The 20,232-nt window shown below is 34.2% G+C and overlaps 1 protein-coding gene across 8 annotated transcripts in view; it reads right to left on the reverse strand.

Annotated features, from left to right (window-relative positions):
* Positions 1-1,355: 1,355 nt before the first annotated feature.
* CAPS2 (calcyphosine 2) overlaps positions 1,356-20,232 on the reverse strand; it is a 36,584-nt gene continuing 17,707 nt past the window's right edge. For 6 of the 8 annotated variants that reach the window (XM_087968009.1, XM_087968005.1, XM_087968008.1 and 3 more), the window contains 9 exons: positions 18,978-19,052; positions 18,071-18,166; positions 17,886-17,979; positions 13,498-13,616; positions 10,686-10,762; positions 10,096-10,250; positions 8,697-8,816; positions 8,050-8,146; positions 5,558-5,887 (listed from right to left, as the gene is read on the reverse strand). In XM_087968009.1, coding sequence (XP_087824135.1) covers positions 5,712-5,887; positions 8,050-8,146; positions 8,697-8,816; positions 10,096-10,250; positions 10,686-10,762; positions 13,498-13,616; positions 17,886-17,979; positions 18,071-18,166; positions 18,978-19,052 — 1,009 coding nt within the window. In that variant the 3' untranslated portion in view covers positions 5,558-5,711. Of the gene's footprint in view, positions 3,823-5,557; positions 5,888-8,049; positions 8,147-8,696; positions 8,817-10,095; positions 10,251-10,685; positions 10,763-13,497; positions 13,617-17,885; positions 17,980-18,070; positions 18,167-18,977; positions 19,053-20,232 lie in introns of those variants that run through there. The other 2 variants (XM_087968010.1, XM_087968007.1) reach the window with 2 other exon arrangements.

Genomic DNA, 20,232 nt, shown 5'->3' on the forward strand with positions numbered 1-20,232 from the left:
GGTTGCTCGCAGGAAAGAGCAGCTGCAGCAGCACAGATGATTCAGGAGTAAGACTGCAAGGTAATGACTCCTCCTTCAAGAAGATAAAAGCCAGCTGTGAATAGGACATTCTTTGCAGGAAGCAAAGATGTTTTGAAACTCAGCCTCAGTATCTTAAGTTGGTATTTGAAGACTGTTGTGTTGTGAAATATTTCTTACCTGTTATTCTTGGCAGACTCACAGAGTTTTGGCGAAGCTTGTGCTTATCAAAGTTAATTAGTTTGCAGCAGCCTTTTAACCGGGGATTCGTAAGAATCATTAAAAGGTTTCTGTTCCATTTGGTTTGTGTTTGTTTTATTGGAAAAGGGTTTGGGTCAGAACAACTTACTGCAGCATCCCCATTAATGTGATCAAAACATGGACACTTGGCAACTGGCATTTATTTATGACAATTGCAGAGTCCCAAGGTCATGTAATTATCCTGCAAACTTCTGACAAGTAAAGTCAATGGAGAAGCCAGATTCATTTAACTACAGTGTAAGTATCTTAACAATTGCAGTGATTCACTTAATAACTGTAGCAAGAAAGGTTGTAAAATGGAGCAAACTCACTTAACAACTGTCTTGCTTAGAAACAGAAATATTGGGCTCAGTTCTGGTCATAAGTGCAGGACTGCTTGTACTGTGATAAAGATGTAACTGAGATACAGGCCCATAATGAACAAACCTACAATAGGGATCAACTAAGATTATCTATAACCAAATCATTTGATTTGTTAACAAATACATAGAACATGTAATTGCACTGTTTCATTTTACTTTCTATAGTTATCCAAATAACTAAAATAGAGAAAGTATTTTGTGTTCTGCTTCTTCTGCAATAGAAATAAAGCATAGAAATCAAACTAATGTTAATTAATAGGTCCCAAGAATTACATATAGTATATTTTTATGTTATCACAATAACTGTTCACTAAAAACAGAACTCATTTATAACTGTAATAAAAATGATATATACTAACTGGTGCTTTTTCCCATATCTTTAGAAATATAGACTAAATACTTAACTAATAATGCACTTTAATTTAATCGTTTAATGTTTAAACAATGATTGAATTTTAATTCATTTTTAAAAGTTAAACCATAGAACTATTTATAAGTTGAACATTTTCTTAGAATACATAGCTAAATGATCAGAATACAAACAGAGAATTAGTAACATAATGTCTCTCTTTTCAAGAATTATGGATTTTTCCCCCTTCAATTTTTCATCTGCCTTTGTATTCAAGAAAGAAATCTTAAAAGAAAATGTGTTAATTCTATACCTCATTAAAACATTTCCCAGAATAAATCTACATATACCAAGAGTGCATTTTCATAATCAATCAATTCTTTAATATAGTTATTGCACAGTTAGACAGGAATAAAAGAAGATAAAGTACTATACAGAAGTTAAAATAAAGCTGGAGTACAATATGGATGAAGTATTAAATACTGGGAAATTTTAAAAATGATTAGATTACTAGAAAACAGAATACTAGATTACTAACATGGTAAAATGCTGAAATATTACCCTCCACATCCCTATTATCCTTATCCCCTTCTTCCTAGCTTTCCCTCTCTTCTGTTCCATTTCCGGATTATGTGGCAGATTACCAAATAGAATTTTGTCTCTGGCCATATAAAGTTGGGGTCATGAGCTTTAAATAAATTTCCATTGCAATTTCCAGGAGGTTTAATTTATATCTGTGAATTATGAAGCCAAAATTGGAGCTTATCAGTCTAGGTTTTATTCATCTTTGCAAATAACAAGACTGCCTACCTTGTTTATAAAATTTATAGGCCACCCATCTTACCTCAAGGTAACTCTTAAGCAGACTTCCAGTTTGGAAACCTGGATATTAATATAGGGGCCAAGATGGAAGAAGACCAAATCTTTCTAAAATCATTCTGCTCAAATTTCCTACATATCCCAGATGGATGAACTCCTTCCACTTTCCTACTGACATAGGAGATCAAGTAAAAGTATATAGAATAGCAGATACCATTTTTCAAATGGGAGGATTGTTGAACTTTGCTGAAGTTAGTAAATGAATCAAGCCCTGCTCTATAGCTAACTATTTTAGTTTGCAATCATGTACTTGTATACTATTTAAAAAACCTAGAAATATCCACGTTGATGTTTAGTTACAATTAGCACTGCATTACTCAGAGTATTTTATACTTAACACTATCCTTAATTATCTATGAACTGAAATCAGCTAACAAGGAATATTCTACTTGAGGACACTGAATCAATCAGTGGCTCTACAATAAATGCTCCAAGTTGTAAAATTTGCATCAAATTCAACATTTCTGCCATATTTGCATTAACTACCTTAAATAAGTAGCAGTTCTACATCTGCTTTATATTGCAGGATGAAAAACATATTTCTTGCCCTGTTTCATGGAGGCTTGAAGTTCATGATAGCAGTAATCTTTCAATCAGCTTTCTACTATTTACAAATTACAGCAAGTTGTAAATCCCAGTCACTATAACCCAAAAGTAGTCATAGATGTACATTTCCCCAAATAAATGCTCCTAGAAAATCTCCCTTAAGTGACACCATTTAAAATAATCAGATTCAGCCTGCTGAAGATCTGCACTAAGTACAATTCAGCATAGTTAGATAGTAGCAGATTGAGAATGGCAAGCAGCAAAGTGAAAAGATTCTAGATGTGGAAGGCATTGTGGAAATTCTTTGCATTACTCACCTACTTCTGACACTGAAATTACTGACATATCAATGATGATTAGTTCTTAAGCAGATTATGGGGGTGGGTGGGTTTGATGTGCCATAAGATGTGCTAAATTTTATTAATGCTGCTATTGCAAAATTCAACTGGGCAAGATTAATTTCCAAAACTTAGAATTTAGTAGAAATAAATATTCAGAGTTCTCACTGTTGTATCTCCTGCCTTGACTCCCTTTTATTGTCAGGGAGATCTAATAAAATCCATTAAGATTAGTTCCTTCTTGCATCCAAGTCTTCTGAAAAAATATCACATTAAAATTGGCTAAATAAAAAGTAAAGTCATATTCTGTTATTCTCATCTTCAGGCACTGAAAGCATATTGTACCCTGAACTAGGCTGCCAAGACTACTAGGCACTATTTCTATAAATACGGATTGCTCTGAAACCTCCCTCTGCATGTCTTCTCCTCTGTTGTTCCTTATATACCTTCTTGGCAGCTATCTAATCTGCTCAATTAGAAAATTATATCTGAAGGATCCTCAATCCTGTCATTCAGTAATTTACTCTCTTGACATCGGCCTATTTCCCTTCATCTTTTGTTAGTAGAAAGGCATTGTTTTCCAATGGAATGTATGAGTCAATAAAGATTGAAACAGTAATCCTTGCTGAGATTCCTGAGTTCCATTCAGACAATCCCGATATGCATCCTGATGAGTGTATGTATAGAAAGATTCCATTTTTTCCCTTTAGGTGAAACATTAAATGTGCTGCAAACAAACTGAACACAGCTTTCACACAACCCCAGCAGCATTTGTCTGTTGTGACTTGAATGAGCTTTTCAAATACCTTAGCCTACAGAGAATATATTTTGACTCAATTCATGAAATGGTTTTAAAACAGCATGACTTTTTTCCCTCCCAACCTCCCAAGTTCAAGCTCTCAAGACTTGGAAGTGAAGACAAATACTACTGTTATGTGGCCTTGAGGATGTCTAAACAGCACAGATCATATAAGACTGATTCATAGTATTCTAAATGATCTCCAAAACTTCATGTCTGCGTGTCCAGGATTTAACAGAGATGAATCAATTTTTGGGTTCCGAAAAGGTTCTGGCAACAAATTAGAGTTAAGATCAATTAAACTGTAATTTAAAGTGAATCCTTTTTAGCAAAGTTAATGAATTATGATAATTGTAGAACTGAATTATAACATACTGAAGGAATACACCATTTTTAAAATCAAAATACAGTAATTTCAAAATGGTTTGTTTACAATATAAAATTAACATATACTAAATGTTAATATTAATTAACATATACTAAAAATCTAGATACAGTATTTAGATGAATTTAAAAAGCACATTATAATATATTTTAAGTACAAACCCCACACATATAAACAGTGGAATTAGTGAATTACAAAGTACACAATGAGACACTTTTGTTTCTATGTACATTCATATGCTTTTAAAAAGTTCTAAGAATATATTCATAAAAGCCTATCTGTACAATCTGACTGCACTAAATTAACTAAAACAAAATGTATCTTGTTAACATATAAACAGAATATAACAAAAAAATCACTTAAACATGCTATTCTATCTGGATAGATACAATCAACCTAAACTTTTCTATGCTTATATATTCTGGAATTAAAACAGTCACTACCAGGACAACTAAAATAAAAAATTTCATTTTAATAAAGGGCCTTCATATATGACATATATGATACAATTATTTAACTATACCCTTGACATAGCACAACATTATAGTTCTATCATGTGTGTGTTTGTGTGTGTATGTATAAATGTATATATATATTTGTTTTCTTAAGATATATATATATATATATATATATATATATATATATATATATATATATATATATATATATATATATATGTGTGTGTGTGTGTGTGTGTGTTTTCGTAGATTTTCACGGGTACAGGTATGTAGGTCTAAGTGTGTTTGGGTCTTTTCCCATGTAACATTAAGAGTATCTTAGCGACGTTTCGGCGAGGTCCCACTCGCCATCCTCAGGCTAGTGCTTTCGGTTTCTGCTTGCACTGGCACGAAGCCGAAAGCACCAGCCTGAGGATGGCAAGTGGGACCTCGCCGAAATGTCGCCAAGATACTCTTAATCTTACACGGGAAAAGACCCGAACACACCTAGACCTACATGTATGTGTCTGTATGTGTCTGTATGTATATATATACATATACATACACACACACACACACACACACACATATATATATATATTCTGAGGTTTTCGCGGGTATTTGTATGTGGATCTTTGGTTATTCGGGTTTTCTCCTACGTAAAATTGGAAGTATCTAGGCGACGTTTCGATGAAGTCTCATTCATTATTTTCAGGCTTGTGTCTTCAGCTTTGTGCTTCAAATCCCCCACCAACTAAGACTAACCTGAGCACAACCAAGCCCCCACCTGAACAGAACACACCCCCAGCCAATCAGAACACAGCCAAACCCCCAACCAATGAGAACACACCCCCATCCAATCAGAACACAGCCAAGCCTCCACCCAATCAAGTCACACCCCCACTAGCAGTTAAAAGGAAGAAGCAGCTGCAAGCTCACATTATTCTGAGAAGCACAAAGCTGAAGACACAAGCCTGAAGATGGTGAATGAGACTTCATCGAAAGGTCGCCTAGATACTTCCAATTTTACGCGGGAGAAAACCCGAATAACCAAAGATCGATCTATTATCTATCTATCTATCTATCTATCTATCTATCTATCTATCTACCCAGTTTCACAATTCATTGATTAAACATATTATTCTTTTACATGTGATATTGTCTGAGGCAATTTGAGAAAAAAAAAATACTATTTTAATGCTGCAGGAAAAGAAACAAGCCATGCTTTAAACATTACTGTACCTTCAGATGAGGAAGGCCAATTTATTAAAGCTATTTAGAATTTAACAAATGTTCAGAGTCTCTATTCCTAATTTTTAACATTAAAATTTTCACTTCTAAATTCCCCAGGAATTCCTTAATATGTTAATAAAATCTTCATCATCCAGAATGCCAATACTTAATCCTTCATAATAATCCTCAAATTCACCAAAAGAAACTTCACTGGGATTGCTGCAGGCATCCTCCAGTGTTTCGAGAAATGAAGATTTAATTTCTTCCTGTGTTGCATTACCTGTTAAAATATTTACTATTAAAGTTGTTACTGAGTATGTTAAAGTTGCAGTAAAATATTAAAAAATAAAAATTAAACCTGTGTTCCAGACTATGTTAAAGATTTCCTAAGAAAAGCAAGTAAAGACAGAACATTCAAGGGATATCTTAGTAAAAGTGACTTGTGTAGGAGTCCAGGAGGCAAATGACAAAATGTGCATCACCATGGCACAATGCAAATTGTTGTTACTTAGATACTAGCATACAACAGCAGTATGTAAATACAAAATAGAGGGATTGTTTTGTTTTATAATGTCACTGCACAGATGCTTACAATAATTCTGTCTCATACTTTAAGCCTACACCCCAAACTTTGCAATATCTTTCTCCAAATATAGTAGACTACAATATACACCAAATGAAGGCCCTGGGCATGCTCAGGTTGTAAAGATTTCCGAAGATGCTGAAAGAAAATAGCATCATTATGTTGGCAGCTAATTGAAAAATGAATCTGGTCTTGGGTATTCCTTTGATCAACATAGGAATGTTGTCTTATGCTATCAGCATAACTGCATTCAGCAGGCAAATATTTGAGACTGCATATGAATTAAATACCTCATACTGAATCATCTTGAGCTTTTAAAAAAATATTCTTGTTTCTTTCCATTCCATTTTTAAAAGGTATGTTTATAATATTTTTGAATGATCAAGCAGGTGCTGAAAAAGCAGGTGCTTGCAAATTATTTAGTAACGTTAAGGCTGATGTAATGGAAACATGATATACGCATAATGAATAGTCCTTATCTGCAGAAAAAAATAAGTAATGTCAGTCTGTCTGGAAAGCCATACAGCTAAAGAAATTACCATTAGAATACAGTTCCATGGTAAGGATCTTAAAATCAAATAATTTTAGAAGCTCAGAGGTAGAATGTAAATTTGCCCCAAAAGATTGAAGATATATAATAAGGATTACCCAAAGCAGATATAATAAATTAAAGTCTTTCTTAAACTGAATGACTATAATGGCTATAATCTCTCTGCACCTAAGAAATGGTAGCAATACAAACCAATAATTACTTCATTAGTAATTAGACTGTGCCATATTGGATCATCATTTCAGAGATATTTCCTTACCTAAACAGAAAAACAGAATGACCACAGACAGGCAAGAAAGCAGTGAGACTGGCAGTGATTTCCCGCTGACTTCCCCTTGACTTTCCTAGTGAGAAGCTGGTAGGGAGCATCAGAAATTGATCTTCCTTCTTTCTTTCCTTCTCCCCTCCTCCTTTCTTCCCCCTTCCTATTATTGCCCCTTCCTTCCTTCCTTCCTTCCTTCCTTCCTTCCTTCCTTCCTTCCTTCCTTCCTTCCTTCCTTCCTTCCTTCCTTCCTTCCTTCCTTTCCTTTCCTTCCTTCCTTCCTTCCTTCCTTCCTCCTCCCTCCTCCTCCCCTCCCTCCCTCCCAGTCTTACTTCCCTGCCTTCTCTCCTTCCCTTCCCCTCTTTCCCTCACTCCATGTCATTCTGCTATTATCTTCCTTCCTCCCCATCCCTTCCTCCCTTCCTCCCATCCCTCTCCCTTTCTCCTTCCCTTGAATTTCTGATAGCTTTCCATTCATTTTGCTTGTGGGAAGCTTGCACAGGAAAAGTAAGATGGGAAACCAGCAGAAGTTGCCAGATCAAGGGCAGCAGTCAAGTAAGATGCTAATGCCAGGTGTGGGTTCAGGTTAGGAATGTATATGGGATGTGTGAGAGGTGCCATCTAGGTTTGGAAGGATATGTGGGTGTGTGCCATAGATGTCGAATGGGTTGGGAGGGTAAACAGGTGAATGGGAAGGATGCCCATGGGTATATAAGAGGTGAGGGTGGGATGGGTAGGGTCTGCGGGAGAGTGGAATAGGTCAAGAAAGATGCAAGCAAATGGCTGCTGCTAGGTGGGGACTACAGCGAGGAACTGCAAAACTGGCTGGGAAACTGTCATGGAACACTGAAAATGAAGATCACATGACCACAGTAACAGCCAGTAGTACTGAAGCAGCCACAAATTTCATTCCCTTGGGAGTCATGGGTCCCAGATTTAGATCTGTAAATTAGCTGATTTGAGGTACCTAGATTCAAAAATGTTTGCCCTTCTAATGCACTGTTTCACCTAGTTATGACAACAAGAGTTTTAGTAGTATATAGATACCTGCTATAACCTGAGGATGTTTTCTAGCACAATAACATTTCTTTATATCTACCATAGGGACCCTGCCAATTTTATTGTAATCCAGCTTCATATAAGCCTAAAAATAATCAGAAAAAAATGTGAGCATCAAATATATGGAAAAAAATGTTTATACAAATCTGGTATTTTTATATAAAAATAAACAAAGTAATATTAACAAAACTAAATCAACATGCTGCATGTAGAATCTATATTTGTAGAATAACTGACCTTACCTAAATGTTTGGAAAAAGAAAGAAATTAAAGAAGAAATTGGTACACCTAACTGAAATCAACTTTAGTGCAAGTAAGCTTTTAAATTTTCCTCAGGACAGTAAATTTTGTTCAATCAATATTATAACAATATATTTTCTACTTATAAATCTGAAAGATTTTTTTTCTCAATACTACCAATTCCTTAACACATTTCCACTGTTGCATAAACAATAAAGAATTTTCTCACTGACTCACTTATTTTCACACTAACGATTTTCTTCAGAGGACAAAGAAAGATTTTTTCTCACAGTAAACCAAATCTTAACATTCTCCCACCCAAAATCAGTGAAACATTATACAGATTAAGAGTATTCAACTTTTTAATATATGAATTATAGTCTTAAAATACTTACTTTCCTAACAAATGCTTTTCTGTATTCATTCATTTCTCCAAGAATAGCACGTGTAAATTCAGTGTAATCAAGTTCACCATTATTGTCCTCATGTAGAACTAACCATAAAGATTCAAATTCCTAAATTTTAAATACAAAGTCAAATTGTTGTACAAAGTGCTGCATGTATAACTAACAATATAAGTACTGTGACATAAACATTAGCAAAACCCAAATTAATGTTTCAGGGCAGTCATCTAAAAATTGGGCATTTCTTTAAAAAACCTGATATTGAATATTAAAATACCAACATTAATATTTAGTGTTTCAGGTGTCACCAAAGCAGCAGATCAAACAATCCATCAGGTTGTAGAAGGGAAGAGAAAGACTAACTAGCTTCATTCACTTTCTTCATATTCACTATATCAGCAACAATCAGGTAAGTAAATAGTAATTTATCTCCAGGTTATGTTACAGCTCTCTCCTATTGGCTAGAACAGTGAAGATGAAGCATGCATGTCAAAAGTGATACATCACTATGTTTTGGATGACATGCCAGCATTCACCAACAACCAATAACTATTCTCGAAATGTATCCTGTTCTTGTGCAATTTTTGGAGGCTACAGTGTGGAAAAATGGGGTGTGCTGCATTCAGCCTTTAGACCCACCAAAAGTTGCATGAGAGGGCTGTGGATCCTCTGGAGCCTCTGAAAATCATGCAAGAATGGGGCATGGTTTCACATGGTTTTCGGAGATACAGAATAGCATTCTTCGAAGCTACTTCAAGAATGAAGGCCTCATAAATCCCAGAGTAGCCGCAGGTAGGCCACGGGGGCCTATCAAAAGAAAGAGAATATGGCCTAAAAGTAAGCAGCAGGCTGGTCCTGCCTGAGGGGCAATTGCACTGTTCCCCAAGCTCAAGAGTTATTTTTCATGAATGTCCAAGTAACTAAATCCTTTTAGTATTATATTTATTTATATATGAATGCATTCATATTGTCTAACCTGTTAATTAAACTTATGTGGGGTAACATCAGATTGAAATACATAAGAAATAAAAATAATGACTGTAAAAAGCACAATGCAAAATAGCCCAAAATTATGAAAGCCTTATACTTTGGCCCTGGAGGGCATTATCAAGATTTTCTGCCTGACTTGGCAGTCCACAGACCATCCTGCAATAATATTATGTTTTTTCCTCATATGAAAAGTCTAACTGGAGTCTCTTAAATTCCCAAATCTGAAAAATTATACATGTTCTTCAATACAACACCATCTCATCCTTCCACTTTATCTGGCCTATTCCTTTTCGGTAAATTGTATCTTTCAATCTTTGCAAATTGCTCAATTACATCGCACCATGTTGAAGTAATGCCTATTAAATTATATCTACTCGCTTATATAAGGATTTCAACATACCTCTTCAGTCACTTCTAAATGAAATGCTTTTAATGCTTGCCTGTAGTCTGCTTTTGTAATAATTCTATTTTGCTTCTTGTCCAGTTCACGGAAATATTTTCCTAGTCCTGAAACAATACGAACTCCTCTTTTACTTAATTTTGTTCTCAAATTATCTAGAGAAGAAATTTAAAATGGTGGATTAAAATTATGCTTTTCTCTTAAGTATAGTAATTGTTTTTAAATATGTAAAAGTGTGACCTAATCTGCCTCAATATTGCCTTTTAATGATATAGTATGATAAATTGAAGGATTATTTTCTAATCCTGCTATATTAGGGAATTACTGGAAATGCTCAGAATTTATCCTAGAATTTATCCTTTATATGTTCTGCATATAAAGAATTATCCCATTCTGAGAGAACATTGCTAATATCAAAGAAAATTCTCACTATTTTTTCTATATCAAAAAAATATATTATCTACAATCAAAAGCCTATTCTGAAAGTATACTGAAATATAATTACCATAGAATAAAATACAATCTAGGTTCCATGAAAATATTTTTAAAGAACTCATAGATGAGAATTATAGCAAACAGAATATACAAACCTTGAACATTCCTCAAAGTTTTCTTCCGATCATCTTCTTCCTTGATAGGATTTTCCTCATTTTCCACATTATAGGTCCTAAAATATACACATTTGCTGAGCAGTCATAAATACAGAAGGTTATTTTCTTAGATATGTATATTCTACATATAAATTAGGAAAAACAGATTTTCTGCTTGTAAAATATTTTATATGGATTCATATTATCTAAAAACTTTGAAATAAAGTTATTCTAAAGTTTTAAAATTAGCCTCCCAAATGTAGCAAGACATGAAAGTATTTTATGCAGGAATATATGTAGGCAGTAAAGCATTGCAGGATGGCTTCATAGATGCAACAAAGAGATCTGTATTTACTCTTGAGAGGTTGGACAGTTTTTGAAATACAGGGGTTATTTGTTACCCAGTGCATGTGATTATTAAATCTCACTCAGCTTGAGCAAAGGATAGCCCAAATTGATAGTTTTATAATAGAGTACAGACCCTTCTTTTGAACTTTGAAGCTACATTTTAACCAGATTACAGGTGAAACAGTCCAGTAGATAAGTAATTTCACCTTATCTAAAGAGATAAATTCCAGTTATGAGTTATAAATTCTAGTTTTGAGTATATGTATTAGAAAAAAGCAAGTTCAGAAATATTCTGTTTCTTGAGGAATTAAAAGAAACAAAGTTTTAATTTGTTCAAGGTGAATCTTGAGAATTAAATCAATAATCTCATTTGGGTATATTTTCTAGTCAGGGATAATAGAAGATATGAGAGAGGAAGGGGATTTTGTGTTAATAGATTTGAGTTGTTACTGTGTGATAGTATCAAAGCTATACTATACTTTGCATTATATTAGGCTTCATATCACAACCAGGTCCAGGTCCTTGATTTGTGCATTTTAGTGTTTCATTGTTGGTTTATTTTGGCATGCACTTTTGACTTAGCCAGGACGAGTGCTAGGTAGTAACAACAGCTCTTCACCAGTACCAAAGCAATCTGGAACTGCTATTGATTTTCCACACTGCATCACATGGCTATTAATATGGAAATACTCTAGGAAATTAAAGTGGCAACTAAACACAGTCACATAGGATTCCAGACCAGAAAAAAATTGCATTGTCAGACATTATCTAAAAACATTTAATGAATCTATTAAATCTGCAAAGGCAAAAAAAACCCCAAAAAACACTGTGCAATCAAGTAGTGCTCGAAATAACCATAATGAACAAGGGTCTTCAAACTTGGCAACTTTAAGACTTGTGGACTTCAACTGCCAGGATTCCTGAGCTAACATGACTGAAGGAGGAATTCTGGGAGTTGAAGTCCACAAGTCTTAAAGCTGTCAAGTTTGAAGACCCCTGCATTAGAAGATACTGAATATATATTATTTTCCTCCATTTTACCACTTTTCACTTTAGTAGCCACAATCTGAACAAACTATTTCTGAACTTTCTTTTAATACAGACCCATAGATACTTGCAATCATCCATTCAAGATGTATCATGCCAGGCTTAGCTGAGATCACAACCATCTTCTTTATCTTTACTTCCGAGAAATCCATTAGATGCCAAAGATGTTTCTTTGAAAGTCTGATTGTTACATTAGCAAAACTCCTCACCAACACCTATTTTATATAAATCTTTAATATTCCTGCTCCTACTGGTACTTACTGACCCAGTCCACAAACTGCCTAATTATGGATTATTGAACAAGCCACCATAGGATAGGTACATATGATATGCAAATATACTAAGCCAAAAAATGACTTATACCTTACAATTTACTACTCATAATCTCTAAATTCATTAAACATACCAAGGCAAAGCCAAATAAACTACATTGTATATCAAAGTAATATATTATCTCAGTCTCTATATCTTATAATCTACTATTTTTGAAGATTATAGCATATTGTCTACCATGATATTGTCATTTATCTCAAACTGTCTACCGTGGACCTCACCCCATTATTAAGAGGTCCTTAAAGGAGGCGTGCATAAGTGCACCAGCATGCCTACTGTCCCTGTCTTACTGTCTCCATTTATCTGAATTTACTTCCTTTGTTCATGTTTATGTTCATACCTATACTTGTTATCTTGTACATGTTTGACAAATAAAAATAAATAAATAAATATTATTCTTATTACCCCAAATATTTCATATTGATTTATTTCTAATCTCTTACATTTATTAGACTATCATTAAAGTTCTAGAAACAGCAACAAGAATAAGAGAGAAGCATGAAATAACCATTACAGTAAGAAACTGGCAAGTCTTTTCCTCTATTTACAGATTTTCCTTTATAAACAATAATGTAACTGCCAATCAATTCTCACTGTTGAAATGAAACTATTAAACTAGTCTTAACTAATCAAATTTTCTTCATATGTATTAAGAACTGGTTTGGAATTCTTGGACCTATAGTTTCAATATTTCTGAGGGAGCTACCTTACATATAGTTCTGCAATTCTTTTTTTGTTTTAATTATATAAAACTGCAATTTGAAGGAAAAATTAGCTTTGACTTGAAATGAAAAAAAGTAAGATGCCATTTTGAATTGTATTGTACCACTCTTCAAAAAATTCAAAATTGCATTTTTTAGAAAGAGTAATTAATGTTAGATGTACTTATGCATTTTTCTGTGTGTTCTGGAGCAGTTTCTATCTTCTACAAATAGTCATATATTAACATTCTGTTATGTGTACTTCTAATCAGGTATTAATATTTATGCTGGAGAAATACAAACAAACCCTCAAGCCAATAGGTATATAAAATATTTTTGATCAACAAAGAGGATTCATGAGCAGATAGTCTAATTCCACTTACTTTAGAAAAGTTTTCGCCATTTCATCAATATTTGTGACACGGATTGTAAACAATGGTTTCTGCTTAACACTTTCAGGAAGGCCAGGATGCTGGAGACTCAAAAAAGTTAGGTCTGCCCCCTGTGATCAATAATATAAGAATGATTTAAAAGTAGTCAATTTTTAGTCTACTCTACAAAATATCAGTACAGTATTAAAGAGGTGAATTATTTCAAATATGTCTAACTTTGAGAAACTAGAAAGCATGATGCAACACCAGACAAAATCTTTTATGTTATCCATTCAGTTTTCTACAAGAACATTAATCTTAAATGGACAACATCTGTCTACTGTTCTCTCTTCAGTTATCTTTTCTCCCTCAGTCTCCAAATGATCTCCTCTAAATAAGCCACTTTTCTCTCACAGTGTTCTAGCAGACAATATCTAACTTCCATTATTTTGATTGTTGTACTTATTGCCTCTGGATTTAATATCACACAGCTGAGAAGAGTTGGAGTACAGGATTATAAATTTCAAGACTACAATATCCTTTTGAGATCCAGGGAAAGCAGAATTTATTCAGGGTTAAGAGCTAAATTCCTTATGAGAATATATGAACAGAACAGAAAAATTCTGTTTCTCATGTACCAGGAAAATATTTTAAGTCATTCAATTGCTCAAGTTCTTTTGTAACTTATTTGACAAATTGAAAGTAAGTAATATCTTGATTCAATTAGTCTACATCCAGTTGTTTGCAGATGCGTTGTAGCATTCTTTGTATAGAAAAAAATATGTAATTCTGAGAACTCTATAATCTTCAGTGAATCAAGAACAAAATCCAAATAGACTTTTTCATAAAGTAATTCTAGATGAATACCTTTTGTATTTTTTCATTTAATTGGTTTATTTTTTCCTCTTAATCAGGCCTGTATATATGAAGATGTTGACAAAACATAACATAGAACGCATGGTGTGTGAATAGTATATTTTTTATCTATGAAAATCAACACAGATTTCCAACAGGTAGAAATAGTTGTCAAAGGTTGCTAATCATGACTCTTGCTATTATCACATAGCCACATCAGAGACTATATATCAGCATCCAATGTATGCATTTACTGAGGCATAAGTATTCTTCACTCTGATATTCATTGAATGATTGTATTAAGGATATAAAACACTATGTTATCTGCTGTGGTTAACACTTTTTCAGTTTAATGTACAAATTCATACTTCCAAGATTTTTTGCTGTATGTTCTAATATTTTGTTAGCCAAATTACTGTCAAGTTAATACAGTGACAAATGACTCTACGTACACATTTCTTTATAGACTGAACATGCAGTTCCTCTAATGAACATCATTGCTATACCGTTATGTGTAATAATTTATTGAATTCTAAAAAAGAGACAAGTAACTATATTTTGAAAGAAATTCCTTTATTGGGCAAGGTTGAGCATCAGGATTTAGTACCCATGGCCTATGAACTTAAATCCTAAAGTTCAATATTGCCCAGCAGAAACCAGCCATAACCATCTACACCAGTAAATTCCTCAATTTTTAGAAGTTCCAATGCATGTGTTTTGATTCTCAACACTTTGATAAAAAATTGTTTATGTTATACCAAATTAAATAAATAGGGAATAACCGCTTTAAGAAGCAACGCAATCCTATTCATTTAATCATAAAAGATAGTTCAAGTTGTGGTTGGTAATCTTCCTCAACTGCCCGTCTGCCCTCTTGTGGCAAAGGGAAGATATGTAGTCTTCAGGCAACTAAAAAATAAGTAACTTTTTATTTAGCTTGGAACTAAAGAATTAGAGTAAGACCTTTCTGAATATTACTTTGGTTGTGGATCTTAGCAATGTTATCATAATAAATGCCTGCCTGCATTCTTTAAATACATTAAATCATGGTTTGAAAAACAAGTTATATTAATAATCTATCTAACAACAAACCCTGAAAATATTCAAGAAAAAAATTAAAGCAACAATTAAAAATAAAGTATCATTGTCTACCCATTACTGACAATCTTAAACCAGCCACAATGTTCTGGGTAGTACTGCCTATGACCTTTGAAATAAATTTAATTAGAAATTAGTAGAAGGAACAAGTACAAGCTGGGTTTCAAAGAGGCAGAGGAACTAGAGATTAAATTGCTAATATTTGCTGGATTATGGAGAAAGCAAGGAAGTTCTAGAAAAATAGCTGCTGCTTCAGTGAAGATGCTAAAGCCTTTGACTGTGTGGATCACAATAAACTATGGCAAATTTTTAAAGAGATGGGAGTACCAGTTCACCTTACCTGTCTCCCGAGAAGCCTGTATGTGGGTCAAGAAGCAACAGTTAGAAATGAATATGGAACAACTGATTGTTTCAAAATAGGGAGAAGAGTATGACAAGGCTGCATGCTGTCACCTTGCTTGTTTAACTAATATGCAGAGTACATCATGCAAAATGATGGGATGGATGAATCACCAGCCAGAATTAAGACTGCCAGGAGAAATATGAAGAACCTTAGATATGCAGACAATACCACTTTAATGGCAGAAACTGAAGAGGAACTAAATAATCTTTTAATGGTGGTGAAACAGGAGAGTGCAAAAATTGGCTTCAAACTCAATATTAAAAAACCTAAGATCATGGTATCTGCTCCCATCACCTCCCAACAAATAGAAGGGAAAAAATTGGAAGCAGAGACAGATTTTATTTTCTTGGACTCCAAGATCACTGCAGACGGTGACTGCAGCCATGAAATTAAAAGACATGTCCTCCTTGGGAGGAAAGCTATGGCAAACCTAAGCAGCATATTAAAAGCAAGGACATCACATTGCTGACAAAGGTTCATATAGTCAAAGCTATGATGTATGGTTTTAAGAGTTGGACCATAAGGAGAGCTAAATGCTGAAGAATTGATGCTTTTGAATTGTGGTGCTGGAGAAGACTCTTGAGAGTCCCTTGGATTGCAAGGAGATCAAATCAGTCAATCCTAAAGAAAATCAACCCTGACTGTTCTTTGGAAGGACAGATACTGAAGATGAAGCTCAAATACTTTGGCCATCTAATAAGAAGAGAGGAGTTGATGTTGAGAAAGATCGAAGGCCAAAGGAGAAGGGGACAGTAGAGAATGAGATATCACTGATCTGATAGTGTCACTGATACAATGAACATGAATTTGAACAAACTCCAGCAGACAGTGGAGAACAGGGGAGCCTGCCATGTTATGGTCTATGGCAGTGGTCGCCAACCAGTGGGCTGGGGACACTGGTGATCCGCGAGAAAATTTTGGTGGTCTGCAGAGAAATACCCTCCAAAGCAATTAATCCAGGCTGTGGGGGAACATAAAGCTGCGCCACCCACATGGCCCATGGGAACACAAGACTTGCGTCGCTTGCATTGCAAACAACATGAGGAAATGAGGGGAGAGGGGAAAGGGCAGAGCGGGGAACTTGCCCCACTTACCCTATGCGCCTGACCTGGCCACCGGGCTGGTTCTTCCCGCTTCTTTCTTCTTCTGCTTTTGACTGCATGTAAGGAAAGCAGCAAAAGTCTTTTTTTCTCTCCCCCAAACTCCACCAGAAATGAGTCTTTGGGACCCTGCAAGGCATCTTGCTCCAAGAGGTTGCACTGGCACGACAGGTCTCACAAAGACTCATTTCTGGCGGAGTTTAGGAGAAAGACTTCTGCTGCTGCTTCTGCTGCTTTCCTTGCATGAAGCCAAAAGTCTCTCTCCCCCAGAATGGAGCTAGAGACGGTATCCTGCGATCCCCAATAAGGAATGATCAATCGGTAGGAAAACAGGATGGGCTGGGGAATTTTCCTACAGACTTTTGGGGGGATTTTCCCAGGCTCTCTGGTCTGCAGGATTTAAAATTATGAGTTTGGTGGTCCCTGAGGTGCAAAAGGTTGGCCACCCTTGGTCTATGGAGTAGTAAAGAATCGGACATGACTTAGCAACTGAACAACAACAAGCAGGAAAAAATATATATCTAGCCAGGTAGAGAAAATTTTGGTCAGGGTCATTGAAAATAAATAGCTTTTGACCTGTTCATATTCAATTATTTCAAGCAGAATCACTAAAATATAAGGGATTATTTGTAGCATATTCATATTTTCAAGATCATCACAATCTTCTTAGCCCGTTTACAGGGAGGAAACACCATCCTTCCTTAATATGAGGAAGGCTCTGTGCTTCTTCCAGCTCAAAAAGCTTATAGAAACAAAAGTGTATCAGTGATACGTAGGCCAATTCTGGCTTTTAGTATTTTCTCCCCTTACTCCTGTAAAAACAGTCTACTTCTCTCCACCCTTATTTGTTCATATACATTCATGGCTCAAATCTCTACCCAACAATCATGCAGTTTCTGTACCCAAAAAGTTTCTCATACTTTCCTCCTATCCAGAATACTTACAACAAAGAAATCATTAAGAGTATATGGTTTTCCTTTCTTCTGTCCACGCTGATGCATATAAATACCCTTCAGAATGAATGGTAGAGCATTTGTTCTGCATAAAATTAAAACAAAAAAACTTGAAGTGATTTTACTAAGCATTAATGGCTAAATAAAATTATGAACTTTTACATATATATGTATACCTATTTTTACCAAACTTTCGATATTCATAAATAGTTAAAGATTTGTCACAAGTAAAGTAAAATCCAATCAGTTCTCGACAAGCATCACGTCCATTTCTATAATGAAAAAAAAGGATTAGATTCTTTATTCTTAAAAATAAAGCAGAATGAATCCTTAACTGCCAAGCAGACAGAATAGAATAGAATAGAATAGAATAGAATAGAATAGAATAGAATAGAATAGAATAGAATAGAATAGAATAGAATAGAATAGAATAGAATTCTTTATTGGTCAAGTGTGGTTGGACACACAAGGCATTTGTCTTATATTTTAAGCAAACCTCATGTTTCTAGACTTGTGTAATATCAATTTAACCAATGTGTTCTGCTACTGAGAGTTCTCCACTAATCCTGATCAGAATATGAGAATTGGAGAATGCATGTTATTTCCAAGTAGGCCCACTATGCATAAGTGATCTATCTACTTTCAGTGCCTCAAAGCTCCACCTAATTAACAGATCTAAGGACCAAACATCACATACTTTGGTATTTAGTATTTAAGATAAAAATAATTTTGACCCAAAATTGCTGCAATAGATCATTCTGCTGGACTATGACATAAGGGAGACAGATTAACAGAATAAATTATTGTAGTCACAAGATACACAATTATCAAAGGACACCAATACTATTTACTAGTTTATCCCTCCTACGTACACAGGGAAGTCAGCATTTTATCATCAATCTAGCTAGAACCTTTATAATTTCATAAAATATGCATACAGCAGGTCACCATGAGCTATAAGAAACATTGGATGAAAGTCTAATGTAAACTGTAATATTGCTATGCTATTGTACTGAAAAGCAATTGGACTAAAATGTGGTTATGGAAGTAGCAACTTCTAAAAAGAAAATTTTGTATGCATACCTTAATAATAATCTACCATCAAACCGTAATTTGTTAGAAAGCATATTTTCCGTCAGTGCTGACCTAGTCTTAATTCTGTAAGAAACAGATACAATATTATATATTATGTGAGTAAAACAAGTCGTTTTGCATGCCAACTGCTTGTAGAACAGACATGTTCTTGAATAGAGTTCAGTAGAATTATCATGAAAAGATACAGCAAAGACAAAACATAAATTCTGATTACTGCCACTACAAATAAACTTAAAATATTATCAGGTTTATATATTTCACCGGAACTATAGAATTATGTATATTTTTTCTGCTTATGAGTGTATGTATCTTCAAGAATCTGAAGCCTTTTAAGTCTTTCTAGCAGATATCAATGCTAAACAAAATCTTACTAATGATTCAAACTGTGTACTTCAGTACCATTAGCAGTAAAGTTGATTTTACTTATTTAATAAAATATCTGTGCGTATGCAACTGCACATAATAATTCATATTTTCAATAAAATAAAAGTGATGTTTTAATAAAATTATTCACAGCACTTAAAACATTCCTAGAACATTTTAGGAAATCTTAGTTCTCGGTTGCATGAACACACAGTTGAATGGACATAAGGGAGACTTTACACAAATATTATATGTAACATTAAATTATTATTCTAAGTATGCTAAGAAGTAAACACCATTCAGTATTGCCAAAAAAGAAACTGAAGGAATTTATTTATTTATTTATTTATTTATTTAAAATTATATCACTGTCTCATCTCAGTCAGTCTCAAACTCATGACTATAGGAAGCTAACAATAATTATTAAAACAGCAAAAAGCCAAAAAAAATCACTGAAACAAAAATATACAGTACATCTAATCTATAACTGAAGTAAAAACAATGCACCAACAAAAATCAACATAACCACTGTATGGACTGCATCATACATATGGATCACTAGACCCAGTGACAATATATATGAAACACTATCCCTGATTAGCTCATTTTGGGAGGAGAAATCACAAACCTTCAATAGAGATTCACAGAGAGCATATTAAATTTTAGATGGATTACAATTTTATAAAAACAGATATCAAAAAGATTGAACATAGCAGAGCAGCTGGAATTAATAATCTATTTAATTCTCATATACAGCTTCCAACCATGATTAATCTATTTCTAGCCATGTCTAATTAAATACTAATCGGAAGCACTATTCTGGACTTCTTCAGAACAATTGGTTTTTAAAAGCATGCTACTTTGATGTCACATGATTAAT

The sequence above is a fragment of the Notechis scutatus genome, chromosome 6 (assembly GCF_049901735.1).
Source record: "Notechis scutatus isolate UNSWTSFEM ecotype Mainland chromosome 6, rNotScu1.2, whole genome shotgun sequence".
In the NCBI taxonomy this organism is placed as follows: Eukaryota; Metazoa; Chordata; class Lepidosauria; order Squamata; family Elapidae; genus Notechis; species Notechis scutatus.